This window comes from Calidris pugnax, unplaced genomic scaffold, assembly GCF_001431845.1.
Source record: "Calidris pugnax isolate Ruff unplaced genomic scaffold, ASM143184v1 scaffold134, whole genome shotgun sequence".
Lineage (NCBI taxonomy): Eukaryota > Metazoa > Chordata > Aves > Charadriiformes > Scolopacidae > Calidris > Calidris pugnax.
The window spans coordinates 553555-578594 of record NW_015090873.1 but is presented as its reverse complement, the minus strand read 5'-3'; the positions used below and the strand labels follow the sequence as shown (position 1 = coordinate 578594).

Here is a 25040-nt window from a genome sequence, read left to right as displayed (position 1 = left end):
GAGGGGGGGGGGGGGAGAATAGCGGCGGCGGCGGGGCCGGACCCGGGGGGTTGCGGCCGGGGTGAGCGAGCCGCCGCCTGATCGTTATCCTTATCCTCTCCCCGCAGCACCCCGACATCGCCATCATCGACAACGTGCTGCATTTTAAAGGTAGGGGCTCCCGCCACCTGGGGGGGAGGGAGGGAGGGAAGGGGGAGGCGGGCGTCGTCGTCCTGTAACGACCTGGGCCCGTAGCTGGTGTGCGGTGTTCTGGGAGGAGAGGCCGGCGTTCCCCGCAGCACCGGGGTCCTTCCAGCCATGGGGTGCCCTCGATCCCTGGATCTTCTCGATCCCTGGATCCCCGCAGCCCCACGGGGTCCCCTCGGTCCCTGGATCCCCTCAGCCCCACGGGGTCCCTCTATTCCTGGGGTTCCCTCAGCCTCTGTGTCCCCACAGCCCCATGGCGTCTGTCCAGCCCCGGGATCCCCGCAGTCCCAGGGTCCTCTCAGCCCCATGGGGTCCAACCAGCCCCAGGGTCCCCGCAGCACCTCTAGTTCCTGTGTCCCCGCAGCCCCATGGGGTCCCCACAGCCCCATGGGGTCCCCACAGTCCCTGGGTCCCCGCAGCCCCACGGGGTCCATCCAGCCCCACAGGGTCCCCCTCTGTCCCTGGGTCCCTGTAGCCCCACGGGGTCCATCCATCCCCCCGGGATCCCCGGTCCCCACCGCTTCCCTCGGCAGCATCCACTGAGCTCAGCACTGGGTGCTGGCCATGCCACGATGGGCACCCACCAACAAACCGCTGTAGGAAGAGCAGGTTGTATCTTATCTAATAAAAAAAAAAAAAAAAACCAACCACCCAGCCTCCCCATATTTAAATATCCATGAAATTTCCATACGTCTTTGCTGTCCTGTCTCCACTGCACCCCGGAGATAGCCGGCAGCAGCTTTTTTCCTTGCACAAAGACCTTGTTTTGCCACCGTTATCAAACCTCTGCGTCGGGAGCCAGCGCTCGATTTGAAAGGTAAAGCAGGTCTCCTCCTGAAAGGGGGTTTTGTTCTGGCCGGGACGCTGCACGCCCCAGCACCTCACGCTGGTGGCCTTGTCCTGGTCGCACCGAGGATGTGCCACGACTGGTTTTATTTGGGGTTTTCTCATTTATTTGGTGGTTTTCTTTCTAATGCGTTGCCTTGGCCTCCCTGGTGAGCCACAGCCAGGGCCATTTGATAGGGGAGGGTTGTTGCACATCATCTTCGCTTCAGGATCAGTTTACGGCGTGGAAGGGTGGAAACTCAACTCGGAGGGCAGGTTTTCGGAGCCCTTTGGGGGATGAGACCCCATGTATGTGGGAGAGGAGGGGTGAACGCACCCTCCTGTGTTGGCACTCCTTCACGGTGCCCCTATGGACCCACTGGAGACTGGCATCACCAGGTGGGATCACCATCAACACAGGGGGGTCCCAGTCGGATTCAAGCAAGACCTGAGGAACATTTGGAGCCCTTCTTCTGGGAATCTCTCACACTACCTGCCTGCAATCAAGGAGCCTTTTCCAGCGCTGTGCAGAGTGGCAGCAGCTTTGGCTGCTGACTCCAGTGACAGCACATCCAAACCTTTTTCTTTTTGGGTTGTTTGTGTCTTCCCTGTTACGGTGTGGCTTCCTCTTGCCTCCCAGCAGGGCAGGGGGAAGCACTGTAAATAACTGCTGAGCACTTCTCTGTAAAAAACGTCCTTCGCAGGTGGGGTGCGTGGAACTGGCTGGGACCTTCACGCTGACTCTTAATTCTTGTCTTTTAGCTCAGGGTCATGGTGCCAAAGGGGACAACATCTACGAGTTTCAGATCGAGTTCCTAGAACCGGTTGAGCCTAAAGTAGGTATTTTTCCTTTTCTAACTCTTGCAGAGAAAAAGTAATTTTTTAAAAACTTGAAAGTGGCTGCACATAAAGTTCACCATGTGCCATTTCGTTTTTCTGGGTGACTCTGTAACTGCTGCAAACTGAAAGCTGTCTGTGGTGTCCTCTGTTCCGTTGTGCAGCCACCGTCCTCCCCTAATGCAAATCACAGATATCTGTTGTTAAACAGTAGTTGTAAATTTTTTTTTAAAGAATTTAAAGCAGCAAAATAATGGGAGTATCTGGCAACGCGTTGTGTGGTGTAGCCTTGACTGGAGAGCAGGGGAAGGCTGTGCTGCAAATTTTCAGTGTGATGTTTCCTGCCTTCTTTTGCAGCCCGACAAAATAAAGTCATGAGAAGTAGTGCTTCTGGCTCGTGCAGATTTCTTAGGTTACCCGTACAGTTACGCTGAGGCTCCTATTGCAAAATCTTTCTTAATTGCTGTTGTAGTCCAGCAGGAGAGAGCTTGGCTGGAAGAGCAGCCTCTCCACGTTGCTTGCAGGTGGCTGTAAAATCTGTCTTTACCTCTCAAAGCTGTTGGGCCACAGGAAAAGTCTGGGCTCTGCTCCCAGTGCAGGATTTGTGCTGCTTATGCCTGGCTGCCTGTTGGGGTGGCTGCAGTCAGACTGGGAGCCATCATTCACCTCGACCAGGGAGAAGATCACTGGAGGGTGGATTTCTAGGGTTATGTCAACAGGTAGGTTTCTTGTGTGGCTCCTACCAGGTGTTGAGTGGCAGACAACGAGCATCCCTTGGTTCCAGGATCTGGTCACCACTTTGTCACCTGTCCAGTGAAGCAGCAGCTGCCTGGCCCACAGCGTGGGGAGAGGTGCCCACCAGTGCCCAGGCTCATCCTCAGTGCTGGCAGACCCGGGCTGTGCTGGGAGCCAGGCCTGGAAGGCAAGTCCTTGCCTCTGCAGAGCAGCCTCCTTCCAAAAGTCTAGTCACTCTGAGTCACCACGGAGGGGCTGGAGGAGAACCAACTCTCTGAAATCTGTGTAACTACAGATGGTTGGGACCAGGAAGTATTGCAGTCTGGGGTTTTCTCTTTTAGCTTTGATGTGCACCAGAAGTGCCTCTTGCTTGTGCCAGGCTGGCCACCAGTGAGAGATGGAGCCTCTGACAGGCAAGGACCAGGCACTGGCAGCTGTAAGTTACAGCTACAGCCTTCAGATGTCCTAGGAGCATCCAGATGGCCTTGACAGAGCAGTGCTGGGGTCATTTGCTCAGTTAAGAACCCAGCTCATGGCTCTTCTCCAGCAGTTTCAGCTGGTTTGAGAGGCAGTCCTGTGCACAGCGCCCTGGCGTAGGCTCGAGGTGTGATGGTGGCAGTAAAGGTGGGCACCCAAGGCCACAGTGCTGTGGGCTGTAAGGATGGAGAGGTTCTGGGCTGCCGTTATGCAGAGTGTTGTCGTGGTGGAGAGCCCTTGTGGGGTGGCAGTGACCACACTGCTAGGTCCTTCAGCTCACCACCCTCTGTGGGTGTTTCCTAAGGCTGTTGGCTTTTCCTCCTGCTGTCACAGATGTCAGGTGGGGTCTGCTGTTTTGGACGTGGACCTGTGGCTGATGGTAGTGTTATTTTTACCACTGGCTGGAGGAGGTGGGTGGCTCACAGTACTTAATGTGGAAGGTCGAAAGCCAAGATCGTGGGTTCTGCCTCAGAAGGCTTGCCCCTAGGGTCTGTGCTAGCTCTTTGTGGTGGGATGCACTGGTGCTGTGTGGTACGGGCAGGCTTTCAAGCTGCTTATCAAGTCCTAGAGCCATCACAGTTGCCATCTTCAACTGGGCTGCCCTTTGCTTGCATGCCTTGGGTGGCAGAGAGATGCTTGTGCTGCAGCAATTCGTGTCATCTCTGCCTCCTTGATAAGGAGAGCTTGGGTATCAACTCAGTCTCAGAGCTTGTTTCTTAGAACTTTTGCTGATCTGTGCTCCCGTCTCTGCCCTCAGCCCGTATGCAGGGTGACTCAAAGGCAACTGAACATCACTGTGCAGAAAAAAGAGAGTAACTGGTGGGAGAGACTCACCAAGCAAGAGAAGCGCCCGCTCTTCCTAGCTCCTGACTTCGACCGCTGGTTAGATGAATCGGATGCTGAAATGGAACTGAAGGAGAAGGTCAGTCTCGTGGGCACGTGTGGCTTGTGCTGCCACTACAAAGCAAGGGTAGCTGTTCTCCTGTGCTCAAAATTGTGTTCTTCATTTACCTGGAGCTGTCTGGCATGCTGATTGTTAATGCTGTTCCACACAGATTCCACGTAGAATTAGTTAAACGCCTCAGATTGTTACTGGGAGTTCAGAAACAGGGACAGGCACGTGTGGCTTGTGCTGCCACTACAAAGCAAGGGTAGCTGTTCTCCTGTGCTCAAAATTGTGTTCTTCATTTACCTGGAGCTGTCTGGCATGCTGATTGTTAATGCTGTTCCACACAGATTCCATGTAGAATTGGTTAAACGCCTCAGATTGTTAGCGGGAATTCAGAAACAGGGACACTTCTGGCTGGAAAGAGCAGCAGATCTAATCTGAACAGGCAGCCATGCTCAGGGCTGGCCAGAGTCTGCACCCCTTGCCCTATGCCTTAGCATCCCTGTGTCCCAATCCATATGAAGGTCATGTCCATGAGCCATGTGGAGCCTGGAGGCACCAGCCCCAGACATTGCTTGTCTGGAAAGCAGGGATTTCTGAGGCTTTCCTGAGCCACTGACGGTGTGTTCCCCAGGGATTTCTGAGGCTTTCCTGAGCCACTGGGCTGGCCCTGACGGTGTGTTCCCAACCATCTGGTAAGCTCAAGCAGCTTAATGCAGCAGGGAGAAGAAAGACCGTCTTGGAAAAGTGTTGAACAGATCCCATTTCTGCAAATCTGTTTAACATCAAGTGCTGCCCTGTTCCCCTCCACAGCCACTCAGCTTAGCGCGGAGGAGAAAGGGCTGCTGCTGTGCCAGGAGCCAGAAGGCAGCCGTGAAGGGCAGGCAGAGAGCCTGGGCTGGATGTTCCCAGTTCCCTTCAGGCCACTGGTGGGTCGTGAAATGTTTTAAGGAACAGCTCTAAGCAACATTAATAACTTGAGAATTAACACAGAAAACAGCAGGCTTTTTCGGCAAAGCACCTAATTACTAGAAAAAAAATACATAGTGAAGGTAGGATAGCTAGTTAACACCCTCTGGCTTTTACCATACCATAATTTCTGGATGAGGAATGTGCTGTTTTATGCAGGTGAAAATTTAAACCCTCTAGCAACTGGCTGCTTAGCTGTGTTTTAAACCCAGTAGCTTTGCAGTAGTATAGTTAACAAATCACTTGCTAATTACAGTAACAGTCTTTAAAACCTTATCCTTCATCTTAAGGAAGAAGAAAAGATTAACAAAATGAAAATAGAATCCAGAGTCCCAAAAGACCGTAAGTAACCGTACCTTTCTAGTGTCTAAGGTGGGGCTGAGAAAGCTTCTGTCACTCTTATATGGAAGTTTTATCGAGCGATTTCATCTGGTTTGGTGCATCTTGGAGGGGGATCTTTGTATTATGAGCTAATTGGAAATCTAATGAAAACGGACTGCAGTTTCCAAGGAATGTAAAAAATCTGCCTAGCAAGAATTGAGTTCTAGCAGATGCTGGTGAAAACGGGCAGAACCCCTGATGCCCACAGGAACACTTTTATCACAATCAGTAGCTCCCGTGTTTCTTGGAAGCTTTATTCTCACAGAAACCTGGTTTGCAGCTGCAGTCTTTGCAGGATTGTTACCATTGTACTCTGCTCACCTGATGTGTTTATTGTTGATTTTAGCTTTCAAACACCTGAAGAAGGGATACTTAGTTATGTATAATCTTGTACAATTTTTGGGATTCTCATGGATATTTGTGAACATGACAGTACGGCTGTTCATCTTAGGAAAAGGCAAGTAGTAAGGACTTTTCTATTTACATTGGGTTGGGTTTTTTTTTGTTTTGGTTTCTAGTGTTGTTTTTAATACTTTCTAAATAGTGAACTCTAGAGGAAGACATATTTAAGAAACAAAACTGTAAAAGCATCACTGAAGCACACAACAAAAGCCTCTCAAAAAGCCATCACAGTGTCAAGGAGAGGAAAACACTGTCCTCTTGTAAATGACAACTGCGTGTTCTGATGAATGATACTTGTACTCTGCCAAGACTACTTGTAAAGAAATCAGTTGGAGCAAAATGTCTTGCTGCAATGTTAGTATTTTTGAAAATGAGCTGGGCAGAATATTTTGTTATTGAACAGAGAATGCTTTATTCTATTGAGGTAACAGCACTATCACTTTTTTTGGTAATTACTAAAATAGCTTTTGATCCTTCTGTTTATGAAAAAGAGCACTTGAGCAGTGTTTCTGGCCTAACCTGCTGTGACTTCAAGATAAGGCCTATAAAGAAGTTACATAATTATGCATAATATGTTTTTTTTTCAAATCCAACTAGAATCCTGTTATTAAAAGCTTTGCTGCTGCACCAGCTTCCTGAACATGGAAATTCGTTTGTTCTCTAAAACTGCTTCCTGTGTCTTACAGATTCCTTCTATGATACTTTTCACACTATTTCTGACATGATGTATTTCTGTCAGACCCTGGCGTTAATGGAGATCATGAATTCACTAATAGGACTAGTCAGATCACCGCTGATACCTGCTGTAGTGCAGGTAATGTTTTAAGATTCTTCTCCTTGCTCCCCCCCCTCCCTGTGTTTAAAGTAGATCTCTATTTTAAACAAAGTGTTGAGACTCTGCTAAAATGAGTGATAGGACCTCACTGGTGCTGGACATGGGAATATATTATTCAGAAGGCAGGAATTTGTGCTTTCCAGTCTCAGCTGTGGCAGGCTGTCTTCTTCTGTCACCTGGGTAAAGTGGTTCAGCACAGCAGCTGATGAAAAATACGTGATTTTGATTTGGTGCCAGCGCCCTGTTTATCCTGGTTGTGGTTGTTGTGCATAAAAAAAAAATGAGGATAGATGATGTAAGACTAAGTCCCTTGGATTGCACCTAAATACAGAGCAAAATGCATGCTCCTAAGAAGCAGGTCACAGCTCAGCTGCAGAGTTAGGTACATGCTCAGCATATGTTTCAGGTCTGAAGAGTAGATATTCTGTGTGTTTTTGACAGCAAGGACTTGCTCTTTCTTTTGATGAAGAGTGTAACTCTTCCTTAATTTGTTTTTCTTAAACAGGTATTTGGAAGAAACTTTATTTTGTTTGTTGTCCTCGGAAGCTTAGAGGAAATGCAGAGCAAACCTGTGGTGTTCTTCATATTTTATTTCTGGAGTATCATTGAGCTGTTCAGGTTTGTGGGATTTTTCTTCTAGTAGGTGTGTACACAACAACGTGGTTGTTCCCAAGAAGCCTTTCAAGATTTTGATCCTTGCACCTTTTGGAAGAGTGGCTCTAGTATACTGGCCCCAGAGAGTAAAATCTCCTTTAGAGACATGGACTATCACAGCCTTCCTGGGTTGCCCCACCTGCCAAAGGCTGGAGTCTGAAAATAATACTGCCCTGAACCTAGGGAAACCTGTTGCTTTGGATTTCCATTGTCAAATGAGCTACACTGTGTTGTGTTTCTCTTTCAAGAGAAGTACTTTGAAGGGTTTATTAGGCAAGTCAGGCAGTTAGATTTATCCATGTGGTCAGAATAATAGCATCAGTTCTGTAAACTGCCAAACAAGGGTGCGTCCATCATGATCCATAAGAACAATTTTTGACTATTCTTGTGTCATTTGGGAATTATGTTGCCTGTTCTATACAGCAGATATATGCAAGACTAATTCTAGCAACGGCTTCCATTTTAAACAGCGTCTGTTTCTTCTCACACTGAATTGGCTTTAGGTATCCATATTACATGCTTTCATGTATCGGTATTGAATGGAAACCACTAACCTGGCTCCGTTACACTACCTGGATCCCTCTCTACCCTTTAGGAGGTTTGGCAGAAGGTATGTCCAAAAAAGACAATTTAATAACCAATCAAGTCAAGGCTGGGCAAATAACTCAATTTTTGGTTTGGCTGCTGGACTGAAAAATAATATAATAGAACAACAGATAATTTGGTTTGGCTGCTGGACTGAAAAATAATAGAACAACAGATAAACAGACAGTTGCTTTGAGCTGAACCAAACGTAAGCATTTTTGTCTTTCTTACTGAATCAAATATTTTTTTCAATTTGATGTTAAAAGAAGTCTTCCTTTTGGGTACTGGAGAGGAAATAAAGGCAACAAAAGGTTACCTGACAAAGTGACCATGCGTGCGGCGCAGTCCATGCGAGCGGCACGAGACAACCACGCTCACTTGCCTCTGCTGATCCAAAGCAGTGTATTTGCTTTTATCTTCTAGACCTGACTTGGTCAGCCTGGCTTAGGTTGACACCAGCTCACAGATCTGGATATTATCTTGTAAATCACTGCACAGGACAGGCAGCGGCCGGTTCTTCCTCTGAAAGCAGCGTAGCCTGTTCTGAGACAGGCATGGGCTCTGCTCCATTTCTGCTTGGAGACTGACTGCTCCATGGAAGAAGCCCCTAATCATCTTGCTGTGCCCCCTCTAGAGTAGGGAGGCTTTACAGTGAACTCTTCTGTCTTAACAAGCCTGGATTATTTTAAATTTTAATTTATTTAAGCAGCGTATCACCACTCAGCACCTAGCTGTAAGAAATGTGTTGTAATCGTACCTGTCTGAACCTGTTTCTGTCAGCCAGGAGTAGGCTTGGGTATTGCCCAACTCCAGGCACGGGAAGGAACGTGCTTTTTCTCATTGCTGTGTGTATTTTTGCATGGTAAATACTACTGGCGTGGGCCCAGCAGGCTCCACTTGTGAATAAAAACAGCGTTTCACCAGGCAAGTTCACTTCTATAGCTTAACTGCTACGCTGCCCGAGATAGCTGCTTCCTATCAGACTGCATGTTAAAAAAAATAAAATAACAGCAGCTTTAAAATTGGTATAATTAATAGAAGCTAGCAAATAAGAAGGGAATATCCTGAAAAAGTTCCTGTTGTGGGCTGGGCGATTGTGTATTTTATCTGTGTTTGCTAATGATGGTGGCCTTCTGCTTTCAGCTGTCTGTATCATTCAATCCATTCCAATCTTCAGTGAAACAGGGAAATATAGTCTGGGACTGCCAAATCCACTGAACGTCACAATCCAGTTTTCATTTTTGCTTCAAATATACCTTATAGCCTTGTTTTTAGGTAAGACACTTAATTCTATTTCTCACTATTGATATAAAAAGGCCAGTTTCCTCTAAATATGTTTCTTGAAGGAAATTAAATTCCGGCATTTTGGGGATCATGGCAACAGTAATTTGCTTGAGGTTAAGCATTATCCTTGTTGCTTGTTTATGTAAATTTGACAGAGATGGAGGGCAACGTAGGTACAATTAGCACTGATTAACCCCACGAGACGGAGACTTTGGTAAAAAATTAGCATTATCTTCTGATCACTTGGGTTAAAAAAAAAAATTTTGCTGTATTTATAACTACAATATGCTTAGTTTCACCTTTTACATGGTATTTGAGCTTTAGAATGATTTAGTGAAAATTTTAACGTAATTTTAAATTAAAGCAATGTTAAACTAAACTGTATTATAATCACTAAGCAACACGAAGCCATGTTTTTCCAGGAAACAATATAGAAGGCTCTTTAAATAGTCACATATTTAAAGAAGAATGGTGCTTGCTTGCTACATACTTGGTTTCTGGTGTCATATGTTTAAACATAAGTTGGTAGCATGCCCTTCCAGAATGCCTGGGAATCCACAACTCAGTAGAATCAAACTTAGAATTTTAAACTGAGCTTTCACAAGACTTCTCCCTTTTACAGACATTGCTTAAAGAATACCTTTTATCAAGTTTCACTCTGAAATACTTGTTTGATCCTTTGTCAGCCTGTGTTGCAACTTTTTTGAAAGTGACAAACCAACTTTCTAAACAGCCAGACACCAAACAGCCCCAGCAGCAACTCTTGTCTCACCCAGTGAGAAAAAACTTGCTTTAGTTTTCAGTGCTATACACACCCTCAAACCATGGCTTTTTGTGTGGTTGGTTGGTTGCTTGGGTTTGGTTTTTTTTTTTAATTTGGTACAGCCATCTAGCATTAAAAAGACAGAATAATGTCCTACCTAAATGCTTCATTCTTTTTCAGGGGTATTTGTAAACTTCCGTCATCTCTACAAGCAAAGGAGACAGCACCTGGGACCAAAGAAGAGAAAGATGAAGTAAAGGAGGACTTGCAACTTTCTTATCTAACTTATCTCAGTGACAAGATAAGCCTCTAATTCTTACGGTTTTACCCACTGTAATGTAAAGAATTTTGTAAAATTAAATGATCATGCTAGATTTCATGATTTCATAGTGAATTCAGGTAACATTCCCATATACTGTATTTCGTTCCCTTCCAATCATGTATGCATGGCATTTACCATTGAACAGTAACATTTAAACTTGTATCCTGTCAACTACCATATTAGAAAGAAATCCTATTATCTGCATATAATATGCTTATAAACAGTGGAGCAGCACTAAATAGAAATAGTGTTTATCTTTAAATTGGATATTTGCTCTTTCAATATTGCATGCAGATAGGGCTTCTGATGTCAGGATATACTATTAGCTGGCCTGTGCTGTTCCTAGGGTGCATCTTCATGGCAGGAACTTTTCTTCTGCAGCCTATTGATGCTGCAGAATTCATACTGGAAATAGCTAATGTCAATTTAAATGCTACCAACTTAGTCTGTTTCTAGTTTAGCCTTAACAGAAAAGGAGCGCTGTGTGGATCCGAGCATTCCTGTAGCAACAAATCCTTATGCAGTCATTAGGGAAAGGAAGCTGCCACTCTGTGACATGGTCAGAAACGCTTTCCTGATTGGGAACACAAGCACTGAAACATAACAAAATAAAGAAACACAGGTACCAGCTCTCCTAGCATGTGAGCAAACCCTGGCAGAACTCCATCCCAGCCAGGCAAAGGGAAAATGTGGAACTTCCATGGGAGACTGGGCTCCTCTGATTATTCCTGGCAGGGCTGGAGCTCCTGTATTTATTTATAGCCATGGAAAAGGCAGTAAAGGTTGCTTTCCTGCTTAAACTTAAGGGTGCAGAGGAGAAGTTGGTGTATATAATTTATTGGTTGGCCCCTGGTGGGATGGAGCAGTGGGTCAAATAAACTATAGTATTTTGATAGCGTGTATCAAATCTCTGTAAGGGAGATCCCACATAGGGTCTGAAGGGACCCTTTCCTCTGTGCTTGTTTTAAACAACAGCAAGAACAAAAAAAATGAGAAGCTCCCCCCACATTCCAAGTCATCTACTCTCTCACCTGGAAACCTTTGTTTCAGTTGACTTGATTTCAGAGTGCCCTTCTTCACACCTAGCTTCCTGTAGTTAATTCCACATCCCTCTGGCCTCCTTCATCCAGTTAGAAAATGTACAAAAAAAATGCTTTAAACCATACTGTGGTTATGAACAGATTTTTTTCTTAATAACTGCCACTGCCCCTGGGGAAATGCAAATGCCAGCAGTCCAGAACAGGCACTGAAGCTGAGATTAGCTTACTGCCATGTTACTATTTATCTTTTTTTACTGTAAAATGATATGAATCCTCCAGAAAGTTATTTTCTGTATTAAAGGTGACAAAACAGCTCACTGTTTGTGATACGGACCCAAGTGATTGTTACTGTAAAGGAAGGGAAATAGCATTATAAGGAGATTTTAACAAAGAATTGGTACAAACTCTGCACTACATTTCACAAACGTGTTCTGTCAACAAGAGAAACGCTGCGGCTTCTCTTCAGCGATACTTGAGGCTCGCTCTCAAAAGGAGAGCACAGCTCACTGTACTCAGAAGGGTTCAGCCTTATTCACACACTTACTGTTTCACTACAGCACACACTGTACCTGTGTTTGAAGTCTGTCAAAGGATTGAATTTGCCAGGTAATGGAACAGCAAGGATCACTTTCATACTTAATTTCTTCACTGGGCATTTAAACTTCTGTTATGAAATCCACGTGTATTCATACATGATATTCCTCAGTGAAACTGTGGTACCTAGTGCAAGCTGTCATGGATCTTACACTACTGAATTTTAGTCCTTCAGAAAGAATGTGTTTCTATTAATAAAGATTTACAACCAAATTTTGCTTTAGTGGAGTTGTTTGTTCCTTCCCTGAATGCGAGTTGTATCATTTATTACTTAACTCTTGTGATAAAAGAGCTGGGAGCTGAGCCTTCACCAGGGCAATGCTTTAGGTCACACAGCCGAGTTGCTGTGAAAATGGAACAAGGCCAACTTAAATCTTCATGAAGATTTAATCTTTATTAATATTACACAAATAAAAAAACTCGTCTCGCAAGATTAAGTTACTTTCACAAGCACAAGCATTGCAATGCAAGTGATAACCCTCATTACGGCAGTGCAGACTGGATTTCAAGTTGAATATAAAACGAGTGACAACACCCTGAAATTAGCTGTGTATCATCTGATCTCGCACATGTTTTCTTTGGACTAATCAAGTTGGTGTATAAAGTAGCTGCCTTTTAGGATACCAGGGAGTTCAGTCATGTAGTAACCACATTTTAGGGAGGCCAAAAGCCACGAGCAGTCTGCTGCCTATGATGGCATTTTCTTTCTCTCCTCACATGAACTGAGTAACTTCACAGAGTAATTGACTTTGGGACACTTTCCCCGGTTTCCAGGTCTGACTAAAACCACTTCAAACTAGCTACATATTTTTTTTAAGAGAGCACTGACGGAGGTAAGGGACCCTGTTTTGATAAGAAGTTCTCCAAACATTAATTAAAGAGGCCCTAGAAAGTAAACAAGACAAGAAAATTTGAACCACTTGAGTCTTAAAATCTAGAGAAGTTCCCAAAACGGAGACTTCACATCCTTTCAGTGCTGCTACTGGAAAAGTCTGTCTGCAGGGGAGCAATGTTATGATCGTAGGCAGCGTACTCCGATGCTCCAGTACTTGCCACTTTGAGCTGCTGAGCAGCGTGTGTGAGCTGAAAGGCCGCGTCGGGATGAGCCGTGTCCGGCAGCAGCGTGCACTCCCGCTCCAGCATGTCTGCCACCCCTTTCAACAGGTCCAAAAAGCCAAAGGCCAGGGCTGCCTTTCGTAAACGATTAAGTTCCTGCAAAGAAGGAAAAACTCCTTTAAAAACCACTGCGAGCCTTTACATAAAAACATGGATTTATTTTTTTTAATGGCAAGCTTATTCACTTCAAGGAAAGTAACCTGAGCGCCCAGTGCAGCTGCTGGAAACTGCCCACTGCTCATCAGATTAAAAAAATGCTTCAGGGCAGAGGATTGCAGCAGCACAGCTAAACGGTTGGGGTTTTCCTTCCTATAAATCTCCACTTCTCCCTTCTGTGCATTCAGCTATTGTACCTGCCTGTTCTGTCTGTGTCCCAGCTGGGAGTAGCCTCCCACTGACTCCTGCTTTTAACCACAGTAACCAGCAAAATGCATATATATTCATTTTTCTTTACTATAAACTGGAGTGCTTATGTGCATTGAGGCAGGGTATCCAGTCCTGAAGTCTCTATGGGCTACAACAATAAACTGCTTCAAAATTAAGCTTACAGTTACCTCCAGCTACTGTCTGGATTACGGGTTACTACGATGTGGCCAAATGTGCCTAGAATTTTGTGTTTCTCTGCTTCAGTCGTAGAAAAAAAACGCAGGAGACACTCTTAAACTCAGAAGGACATTGGTGTTTTACTCCTCTCTGGTCCCTCAGTTTATTTCTGCCTGAACAACAGCGTAAGATCTGCAAAGAAGTTCGCCAAGGAAGTAGCAGGGATCACAAGGAGCACTTGAAAATGTGACACATCTCGGCCGCCAGACCCCCTCGCCTCACCTTAACTACTCTGTAAAATGGACGCAAGATGTTTCCTTTACAGAACCATGTAGGTTTTGCAGAGCCCTACCAGCTCGCACAGAACAGCCCATGGACACAGACAGAGTGTGTTCCACTGTCATATGCACCACTATCACCAAACCAAACCAAACTCGGGCCACCCTGAAACGTTACTCACTTTGTAGAAGGTTTGCGTTTTTTCAGGGAGTTTCCTTGCGTTTCTCAAGATCTTCTGTACGTCTGTCTGCAGAAAAGGAAAAAAAAAATAAAAAATTAAAAAGTCTTGGCAACTGCTGGGGAAGCTGCAGAAAAATATCCTCAACTGTTTATTGTTAAATTATGCTGACCATTCACAAGACTGCAGCTCACAAAGGCTGAAACATAAATGGTAATTATACTAAATCAAATAAACTAAGCCAGATGCTACACTGGAGACAGAGCTTTCATTAAACGAGCTATGCTTTCTGATTGCATTTTAATCATGACGTTTTGAAGAAGCCGAGTTTATAAAAATGAAAGAAAAGCAATAAAGCAATTACATTAAATGGACAAGACACAGACAGATTCCACTTGGCTGGTCAGATGGCTACTGCTCATCCAAGTAAAGCATCAAGTCCAAAACCTGCATCATTACCTGGAGGCCACTTGGTTTAATCCATACGGTAACATTCTGCGCGTAACTGCGCTTGTTCTTGGGCTGCAAGGGGAAAGGGCTCTTATTGTCATCCTCTCCATAAGGATTTTCTTTTGCATCTAGGCCGAGGGAAAGAAAATCAGAACTTAACAACTAAGACTTGGCAAGGTTGTTCAAGAAAGAAAACACTGAATGTGTAAGAGTTATTCAAATGAGTGTGCCTGGTACCTGAAATAGGTCCAAGCTGTGCCATTTTCCCCAGCCACGGAAGGGGCTCAGGACCAGGTTCAAAAAGTGACATCATGAGGTTTGATTTCTTCTTGCTGTCAGCTTGTGAATAGAGCATTCCATACCACTCTGGCCTATGGAAAAGAGCAAATCCCAAAGGCTGAAAACCTGCCACCTCTCTTTGCCTACAATCCACCCCCCTCCCACGGTGCGGAGGCTCACTATTTGTAATTTATACTGGCAGAAACATATCCACAATTAAAAATGCACATCTTTGTCTAGCAGTGCAGAGTTCTGTACAGAATACAGATATAAATAAGCATAATTTATAAATAAAGCATAAATGAGCAAAGTAAGAAATTTTTCAGGCAGATATCCAGCTCCATACCCCAACTGGACGACAGCCACCATGCCTTCCACTTTCAGGCTGCCATGTAATAAAACACAGAAGTTGGGGATTTTTCCAGCAATCTGATTAGCTGAATTCTCATCTTCCGTGTCATCTGTGATCCCAGGTCCCACCTCATCACCTTCTGAGGAAGAATGAATGCAAAGAGACAACATAAGAATAAATTCAAAGAATAAATTCAAACACACTAGTTCTATTTCCACGATGCCACCCAGTATCCTCTGCCATGCAAGAGTCCATTAATACTTCTGTAGAACAAACAGCTGCTGAATGAACTGTTTGGGCAAAGTGGTATTATAATGTTATATAAATATGCCACTGTGTCCTACTCACAAAACAGTGTTACCAAAAAACCTGCAAATAAAACCTCCGCCTCAAAGAAACTAGAAGTGAAATGGCACCAAGAGTCTGGCAATGAATACACGGCTGCTTCTGAACCAAAAGTATCCTGAATTTCAAGTCCTCCTCTCTCCTATGCAATTTGTGGTCATTAGGAGAAACTAACTACTGTTTCAGTAGCTGGAATACAGCTGTGATTTAACCGTTAATATCTTCTAAGGTGAAAGGCCTGGCATGATAAGAATGTTAATACAGAGATGAAAGCATATCTGGAGCTTTCATTCTTTTTTACCAAGAGAAATCTCACTGTCTCTTTGCTGCACTCCAAAGCCATGATAAAAGGAAAGGGGAACTTCTTCTAAATGCAAGCTGATGCATACAAGTAGCTGCAAGTCAGTAACATCCTTAACCATCCTTGAAGCCTACCCCAGTCATTTGTACAGATACATACATACTTAGCCCCAATGAGCCGCAATTAATGCTCCAGTACAACTGAGCAATCGAGTTGTCATTAAGATCAGATTCTTCACAACAACAAATCATCTCAAGAACCAATTAGGTGCTGGCATTAAATATTCATCTTGAATATTTCATGGCCCGTAACTATTTTTAGCTTTAAGTTTAGCACGTCTATTAATAATGACAACATAAGGACACCGTTCCCTCTATTAACTTTCTAAAGAACACAGTATTCAAAAAAAGAAAGAGCTTGTGTTCAAGGCTTTAATTTTAACATAACCAGACAAACATGTCTTTAAAGACATCTGGCATTTTGATAAAGCATAAGACCTGTGCTTCTAGTCTAAACCACCACAGACATTACAAGGGAAGTTAAAAGCGGGTTTTGCTGAAAGAAACAAAACTTGCTTACCTCTGTTCAGTGCAATGGGCAGCACCAAGTGTCTGGACAAGACAGGAGGGCTAGAAATGTCAGCTATATCTACAAAACCAACAATTTCTAGATCTGTGGGAAGACAACAGGTTTAAGTCAGATTTGGAAATAGCCAAAATGCATTCAATTTAACAGTGGGAAGACAACAGGTTTAAGTCAGATTTGCAAATAGCTGAAATGCATTCAGTTTACCACTTCTTACACCACTAAGTTTTCTGAAGCAGTGACTAGAGGCAGCACAAGAGAGCCCCATCCTTGACTGGGGTGTCCAGGTGTTAATAAGATTCAAACATTTATACATAATACCACGACACTTTAAGATGAGAACATAACTTTTAACTTCTACCACACACATACTGCTGTCCATGAACCGGGTTGCTAGACAAATACAAGACTGTGCACATTGTTTTTTATAGTGAACTATAACTTTTAACTTCTACCACACACATACTGTGTGGTAGAACACATGAACCGTGTTGCTGGACAAATATAGGACTGTGCACATTGATTTTTATAGTGAACCCAAACCACTGCCATTTTATACATTCAAAAGGAGAGAAAACAAAGGACTAAACCAAATTTATTTGCTTCTAACTGGCATCACAGAACCTGCGGAAATTCCCATCAACTCTCTGGCAGGGTCAGCCCCAGTGCGGCACGTTCTCAGGACTGGGGAGACTTCAGTTGTGGTTCTTGAGTTTTATATGTGCTCTGGAAGTTTAAATGCAGCTCTCTCTCATACAGAGAGGCACAATTAGAAATTCAACACATATCCAACCTGTACTGCAGCTGGAACTGGGGAGCAGAGTCCTCCCCTCGCCAGCCCATGCAAAGAACCCGGCCCAAAGGCAATTCAAGAGATTTTTCAGGGGGTGAGCACACCATATGCTGCATTTTAATGCACACAGAACAACATTTCCTTCATGCCAAAGTCCCATCTTTGGAACAATAGGAGGAACTCTAAGACTGAATGCAAAACAAAGCCTCCCTCCTAAAGACGCACACGTGCTCTTTTTCATATAATTTCCTGTTTTGGTACAGACACACTCATTCTTATTTAAATAGTATGCACCTACAAATAAGAAGTGGTCACACCCCAGACGAGAAATGGTTTTTGTCTGGCAGATTTAAAAAAAAACCCACACAAATCAAGGCAATCTTGGTGGCAGTAATTTATAGGCTGCAGTTCACCTCCTTGCCAAATTTTACCACTATCGTATCCTTATTCACACGCAAGCTGTGCACATTTTGTAAACAGTAAAAAAAGGAAGTCTCCAGGCCAGATGCAGGAAATGAAATTGCCAGTAGAGTTAAAAACTCATGAAAGTATCCAGAAGGCCATCCGGATACATGATCTAATCAAGTCACTCTCTTTGCAGTCACAAATAGCACGGGAAGGCTGAGAAAGGTTTTCTTTGCACAGTTGTTTTTAAAAAGAACTTAGTATTGGTAAGAAGCGCTAGGATGACAGCCAAACTATAAAGACAGATTTCATAAATCTCAACCTCTGTTTGTGCTGCCTCACCAATTCTTCTCAACTCCACTCCTAGTGGACTCCTTGAAGAAAACTTCAGAAAGATGCTAATTTGTCTCAACTGATAATGCATGGTCTTTCTGATAAAGGCAACTCTAACATAAAATGCAGCCCCTTCTGCAATACACCTCTCCCGTCCTCCTTGAAGCTAATGAGGGTATCTATGGAAAGCAGCCCGTGGCTGTTTTCCACAGTCCTTGCCCCTAGAAATAGGTATCCTGAGCTTTGAAAGTGCCTCTACCCAACTCCAGCCCTTCTACCAGGTACACGTGGGCTGAAACAAGGTGATGTTCTTGTCCCCTGATGCCACATACACCAAAAAATTACACAGTCTGTAAATGATGCTTTCAGGGAGTAAGTGGATGAAACAGTAACTGTACAGGATAAGAGGTGGTAGTGAAAAGGTAGAAATCAAGTGGATTTAAGTAAAAAAGTAACCAAAGATCTGTTACCTGTATTAATTGCCTTAGGGATGGGGTCTATTTCCTCATCTATTATGAAAGGTTCTGGTCTCGGAAATACTTGCACATCAGATGTTAAGTGGCCACACTTGAGAACAGCGTGGAATGGTGTATAAGCCAGGTCTATTAGCTTTCTAGAACACAATCAGTTATTATTAAGGAAAGCATAATACTTATCAAATGAAAATATTTTCTCTAAAGCACATTAACTTAACACAGAACTTTTTTTTTTTTTTTAACTACAGTTAATTCAATAGTTCTAGCATTGCTAAATTACAAAACAAAGAAGCATATTATCACACTAATGGCAAACTAACAATAATTATAGAAACAGTATCTTCTATCTGCCAATCATAAACAGACACTATGGTTTGTTACAGAATGATTAAAACAAATAATGACCTTAACCAGTGAACTGAAAATACAGCTAACAAGACATAAACTAAAAGAAAAAAAGGTTAATTAGAACACCCCATATCATCAGGTTTCCTGTTATATTTGTTTTCTTTTACAGATACTAACTGGAAACCTTCACAAAGGCACATTATCTACAAGTCTACTGACCCAAACATAGACTGTACATTCTTCAGGCAAAGGGGTCCATCAATGGTGAAAATCTGCCCTTCCCCATTGTTTAAATCTATGAGCCGTTCCAGACAGTCTAAGGAATCTGTGCTTTGAAGCTGTAAAAAAAATAAAGTGAAATGGTTTTATTAAGTTTTCATTTTGCTCTCTTTTTATTAACCAGTATGTTTTCAGAAAATACAGACAACACAGCAAAAGGCATCTGTTTGGATGCTATCGTGAGTTTTTGTTGTCTCACTCCTTTCTGAATAAACCAACATTCTTGTTCTCATGGGAAATGTCCTTACGGTGCATTAAAGTTAGACCAGATGCAGCATTTGGCCTAGTAACAAATAATCATAGAGTATCTCAAGCTGGAAGGGACCCATAAGGATTCACACGTCCAACTCTCAATACATTGCTTTATCATGTTAAGTTCTGCTTTTGAAAGCAGGTTCAAGCAACCAAAAATCCCAGAAGTTCTCAGTCTTCCAGAGTACAGGAATGTCCTAACTAGTGTAACATTCCATTGATAATGCTGTTTCCAGCTCCTTCAGGATAATAAAATTTTTAGGAGAGAAGGCAGATATAATTCTTTCTGAGACCTTCTTAGAGAATGCTTGTGAAAGCACCTAAACTTATCAGTAATAGAAGATTTATTCCAAACGTTTTCCCAGTTATTCTGATGTGTAAACAATGCTTCAATCCATCAGCTTAATCGAGAGGCTCATCCTTGATAGAGACCTTGAAGTGAAATATCTATTGCATCCCTAAGTAGAAAATCCTTCTGTGATGGACAGAAGAACACAGGTATCAAGTTAAAAGCAATGCTATTAATAAAATCCAATCTAAGGAACTTTAGTCTATACAGGCTTCTTTTTAAATGTTTTTTGTTCAACAGAATTCTAACTCTTGTGAAGATTTTTAAAAGTGGCACTGAGATTTTCAAAGGGACCTGAAGAGAAAGAAAACAGTCACCTTTCCTTCAAAACTAAAGGAAGCTGGTTTGAACACCAGCTTGCAGAATTTTGCTCACTCACATTTCTACATAAAGCTACTCTTGTTTTAAGTGTTGAGCGCCTTTGCAATAGAAGTCATTTATTCCAGAATTTAACAGTAGATTAAGAAAAGCCCACAAGAGCATTCAATGTAATTAATGCAGCAATAACATAAACAGAGAAATAAAAATTGCATAATATTCCCTAGAGAGAAACTGACATGATTTATAAAGATTATGGTAATAATGCATAATAGTAGCACAATAATAAACTTTTAAAAAAGACACTACAGTTATATTTCACCAAAGAGCTAACGCAAAGTACTGGAATGTCAACTAAACTTTAAGCACAAGAACATCAAAGCGTGTTTTGTGCTGACCTGATCATTAGTTCAGGGAAGACCAATAATTATCCAATGCAAGAAAGAAGAAGGTATGTGTTAAAGACATCACCTCTTCGAGATTTGCCATGCACATGACGTACAGCTTGGACGGGAAGGGGAAAGGCAGCGGAAAGCGGTTGCTCTCACTTCGCTGGCTGTGAGTAGCGAGCGAGTGGCGCAGGGAGCCTCTGCCGATCCCCAGGCAGCCATCAGTGACAAGAACAACCTGGAATGACAGAGGGTAATTAGCATTTCCACCTAAAGACACCTTTCTATCTGCAGAGGGCAACTACATGCTGACACACTTTAACAGCCTTCCCAGCAGCACGCACTTCCGTACCCAAAATCCCTGCTCACACGGGGATTTCCTCCCCCAGGCTGGGGAAAGAATCCAGCCACAGGAACATAAATGAGAAATGGAAGATTTAAGCATTGCAGTTTAAACTGTGTGCATGCTAAATACAAATTTTGCTGTAATTAGGCAATTGCACTAAAATATAAGTTTCATAGCCAGAAACACACCGTGCTGGGCATAAATGTGGCCACTTTTAAGTGTACACTACAAGAGCAGTGACTATACAGCCAAAAATCAGCCCAATGCTGATGGACCCAAGAACTTCAGGCTTATTTTCAGATGGAAGGTAAAGCCCATTTCTTCTGCAGAATCTGGAGGGCAACCCAACTTCCACTACAAGCCACAGAAGCCGTACAGAATGTAGTATTAATTACCTTGTTTCTTTGCAAAGAAATACAGCAGCAGTAGTTTGCCGCAGAACTATTAAAGCAAAAATATGCATTTTTCCATTTGGTTGCATGTCCAAAGTCAGTCCTTGTAGCAACCTGTGCTAATAGGTTATGCTGAATAATGGAACAATTTACACTCAGCTGAGACCCTATCATTTCCAGGGTAGTAAAAGAGCTGCTCCTTCAACAATGCACAGCATTATTCTTGGCTGAGAAGTAAGGAAAATCAAATCCAATTGAAATCAATGTATACTTGCTACATCCAGATTTGTATTCTCTCTTCATCCTCAGTCTCTCTGTTTCACAGTCTCTCTGGTTACCAATTGAACTGTTGCTCACCCGTAGTGTTTTTCACTATTTCAAGACCCTGCACAGTACATTCCCCACTGTCTTTCATCACCCCATCACCTGAAGTTCCAGTAAAATGAGCCGTGACACAAGTGAGAGACCAAATTGTTGAGGTCTCATCTATGTTTGGTTTTTACATCTTTCTAGTTCTTTGCTCAGAATGTCTGCTTTTTCAAGGTGCCTTTTATGCCTGTTAGGATTAAGAAGCATTTCCTATACAATAAACCTCTCTCTTTTTTCTCCTTAAGGAATATTGCTTGAGACATCTTCCTAGGTCACTGAGCTGCAAAATTACTGAACTTAAATCCTAACCCAGAGCAATAGGCTCTTAAGGGTCTAAGGAAACTGAACACGAAAAGCAGATTTTGCCATAAGAGGCAGAAAATTCAGAAGGCTGAGGGCTGCAAGGTCTGGATGGAGTTCATGAGCAAACACATGCCAAATGACTCATTAGGGAAAGAAGACAGATGAAAACAGACTCAGTAGTAGTCCCACGCTGTGGCTTGAGACCTGGAACTCTTACAAGCCTTGGAAACCATCAGGTACTGGAGGAGAAAGGCTACTGTATGTGTGGCTATACCCTTTCCAAACTGAGTGAGGCTCCTGGGACAGAAGATTGCATCCAGATCAAATACCAAGCCTCTAAAATAGTATTCTTGGGCCAGATTTTATAATCCACTCCACCACAGTAACACATTGGACGGGAAGCAGTCTAGCTTTTTGCTGCTGAATACTTTAATAAAGATCACCTGTTCATATTCCAGATAGATCCAAAATACTAATTTTTTTTGTCTCCCTGTAGCACCAGCATGCCTCAGCATATTCAAAGTTTCCAAATTACATTTCCAGTACTAAGTAAACACCTAGATTCTAAGAACAGCGAAACCAGTCGTACCTGGCAAGGAATTGCTGCACCCCATTCCTGCTGGACAATATTGCAAACCCCCAGCAGCGCTGACTCTAGACAGGTTTTGTCATAATCATCCATGTTACTCAGGGCTTCCTGCAAAGACAAACATCACTGTTGTTGTTGGGTGAAACAGCACTATCAGGAAATATAGAAAAGATATTCGCAGTTCTGTGGAAAAGAAAGAAAGGTATAAGAAATAGTGAGCATCGTTGTCATGAGATGACGACAGTTGACTTTGAAGGAACTATAATATTATAAACACAGCTTTTTGGGAGAAAAAAAAAAATCCCTTGCATGCCTCAAAGAAACAGTAAAGTCAAAATCTGAAGCAATGTCTACCATGAAACATTTAGGAGAAAATCCTCCCAGGTATCAGAGCAACTTTAACTTCTTAGAGGTTCAGAAAGTAGGCCACAAGGAGCTTTTCTCACAAAGACTCTTTGGTAGAGAGAATAACAGAATCCAAAACTCATATCCACATCTTGTTTCTATCAGCATAAACCCGCTTTTCTCCTTAAAATGAAAATGTCAAACTTAAACACAGGATCGTAAGCAGGGTGCAGCTGTAAAACTAACGTGCCAGAGGAGCTTATCTGCATTCTTGGCTTTCAGAAATTCCTCAAATGAACTCTCAGGGAGGGAAAAATAAAGGAAAGAGAATGCACTCTGACGAATTCTCTCTGGAAAGAGAATTCATCTGCTAAAATGCATATGTAACAGAGAATATATTTTAAAATCTGCATGTCCCACACTCGACAAACCTAGAACATGGTACCTTGTGACAGCGATGTATTGATCTTTCTTGGTATTACATATGATAACCAGACACACATGTACAATTTTTACTGGCTTCAGAGACTTTCAGTGCCTTACTGCACTCGTATGAAATCTCCTTCTTGGACTTTCTCCTTCCCGTTTTCTCCCCAATTCCCACCACATCTGCGAGGCCTAAAATCACTTATTCTCATTCTTGACCCGCTTCAACTGCTAAATACTCTTAAAAGCGCCTTCTTTCTCTCTACCAAATCACTTGACTCAAAACCTTTCTAAATGGTCCTTTCTGCTGCATCATTCATCAAGAGCAAATCAACAACTACAGAGAAAAACGTGAATGTCACAGAACCACTAGCATTTTTAAGAGCTTCATCAGGCAGCCCTTTCTCCCACCCCCACTTTTAACTTAGTTAATCACGCTCCAGAGGTCACCTGCAAGGTAAGATTTGTGAAGCAGCAAAACTTTTCAAATGCATTGATTTCACCTACCCTTAAAATAAGGGTAAAGCCCTCCACACAAGACACCGTGAACAGGATGATATGAAATCATACAATTTCTCCATGAGTTCGAAACATGCGTGGGGATTTGGTGGTTTTTTGGTTTTTGGTTGGTTTTTTTTTTTTAACAGTGGCAGCTTTCTGCTTTTGTGTTTCAGGCACCCTACCTGCAGCGTGTTGTAATCTCTCGTAAAGGGCACCATCAGCTCCCAGAGCGAGGAGAACACCACCAAGGCCGTGAACTCCAGCTTGTAGTTGGTGGCCATGTGCTCGAAGAGCATGGTCAGGCCGTGGACAGCCAGGTGTTTCCGCTGGTACTCCTCCGAGCCCTCCACTGACACCGGCCGGGTCATGGAGAGTGACACGTCCATCACCGCCAGGTGTTTCCGCTGGTACTCCTCCGAGCCCTCCACCGACACCGGCCGGGTCATGGAGAGCGACACGTCCATCACCACCACCGTCGGCATGATGAGCTGCTCCTCCCTGCTACTGCCACAGAGAACGGTGATCCGCTGCACGGAGGGGGAAGAAACAGGCCACACATTATTATTGAAGCCACAGTTACGAGGCGACGCATCTCCCCCTCTCCCGCTGACCCCACCGTGCGGCGGGGCAAGTGACAATTACCCTTAAAAAAGTGGGATTTAGTGCAGATTAAGTCAACAGCTCTGCTCCCGAACCACACGCAGCATCTCCAACCGGCTGCAACGGCCTGGAAACGGCGAGCGCGGCCAGGGCTGAGCCTCGACGGGGGAAAGGGAGTAGCCGGGGAACCCCGAGAGCCGAGGAGAGGCCCGGGAACCCCCAGCAGGGAGCCGGTCCCCCCTACACACACACTTCCAACCCTTCCTCCTCGGCGGGGCCTGAGAGACGGCCCCCGGAGCCAGCCCGGGGTGTTCCGGGGGAATGAGAGAGGAGAGAGGGGGAAGAGAAACGGTGTGGCTCACCCCCGGTCTGCCGTGCCGCCATGGGTCCGTCGCGGAAAGCGTCCCCCCCGGAACGCCGCGGCTGGGGCGGGAAGGGGCCGGGCGGGCTCTCCACACAGCCCCGGGTACCGTTCCACATAGCCCCGGGTACCGTCCCACACAGCCCCGGGCACCTCTCCACACAGCACCGGGTACCGTTCCACACAGCCCCGGTGGAGAAGGGGCCGGGCGGGCTCCCCACACAGCCCCATCGCACCCCTCCACACAGCCCCCGGCAGGCTCTCCACACAGGGCCGGCCCAGGGAGCAGTGGGAGAAACGGCATTTTCAGCAGTAGAAAGATAAGTCTGTAATACTGCATACGTGAGGGAAAGCAGTTCAGTTAGATGCCAGTATCTGGAAAAGCATCCCAACTGGCTGGCGGGCCTCCTCGTCCCAGCTGTGGGCACCAGGGGAGCAGGGGTAGGGGGGCTGTTCAATAAACACCATTGCAAAGCTGGGGTGTAAAACTCCTGCAAAGCTGCCTATCCAGACAACAGTTGGCTTTAAACTTATCAAATCATTGTTTCTACTCCCCTGGTGAGTGGATTTTTCAGACCCGTGAAATCTTTGGCCAGGAAGGTGGTTATTTCGTCCATGGTGGAGCTGCCCTGTGCCACCACCAGCTCCTGAGGGCACCCT

General features: G+C 44.1%; 2 protein-coding genes across 3 annotated transcripts in view; one reads left to right on the top strand and one right to left on the bottom strand.

Annotated features, from left to right (window-relative positions):
* The window catches only part of HACD3 (3-hydroxyacyl-CoA dehydratase 3), a 12123-nt gene extending 132 nt beyond the window's left edge, over positions 1-11991 (top strand). Inside the window, exons 2-11 of the mRNA XM_014946088.1 lie at positions 108-150; positions 1774-1847; positions 3818-3982; positions 5209-5260; positions 5646-5756; positions 6388-6515; positions 7042-7154; positions 7694-7800; positions 8919-9050; positions 10003-11991. Of these exons, the coding sequence (XP_014801574.1) occupies positions 108-150; positions 1774-1847; positions 3818-3982; positions 5209-5260; positions 5646-5756; positions 6388-6515; positions 7042-7154; positions 7694-7800; positions 8919-9050; positions 10003-10079 (1002 nt within the window). The 3' untranslated portion in view covers positions 10080-11991. The remainder of the gene's footprint in view (positions 1-107; positions 151-1773; positions 1848-3817; positions 3983-5208; positions 5261-5645; positions 5757-6387; positions 6516-7041; positions 7155-7693; positions 7801-8918; positions 9051-10002) is intronic.
* A 155-nt stretch (positions 11992-12146) lies between these two features.
* On the bottom strand, positions 12147-24347 carry VWA9 (von Willebrand factor A domain containing 9). 2 transcript variants are annotated; one of them, XM_014946115.1, is made up of 13 exons: positions 24062-24347; positions 23833-23946; positions 23602-23754; positions 22148-22255; positions 20231-20386; positions 18781-18899; positions 18208-18350; positions 16201-16293; positions 14970-15114; positions 14582-14715; positions 14354-14472; positions 13898-13963; positions 12147-12990 (listed from the first exon to the last, which is right to left on the bottom strand). In XM_014946115.1, exons 2-13 carry the CDS (start codon positions 23899-23901, stop codon positions 12739-12741), a joined length of 1557 nt encoding a protein of 518 aa, XP_014801601.1. In that variant the 5' UTR covers positions 23902-23946; positions 24062-24347; the 3' UTR covers positions 12147-12738. The 2 variants fall into 2 exon arrangements, with proteins under 2 accessions (XP_014801601.1, XP_014801600.1); XM_014946114.1 differs by having other exon boundaries at positions 23602-23809; positions 23888-23946.
* Positions 24348-25040: the final 693 nt, after the last annotated feature.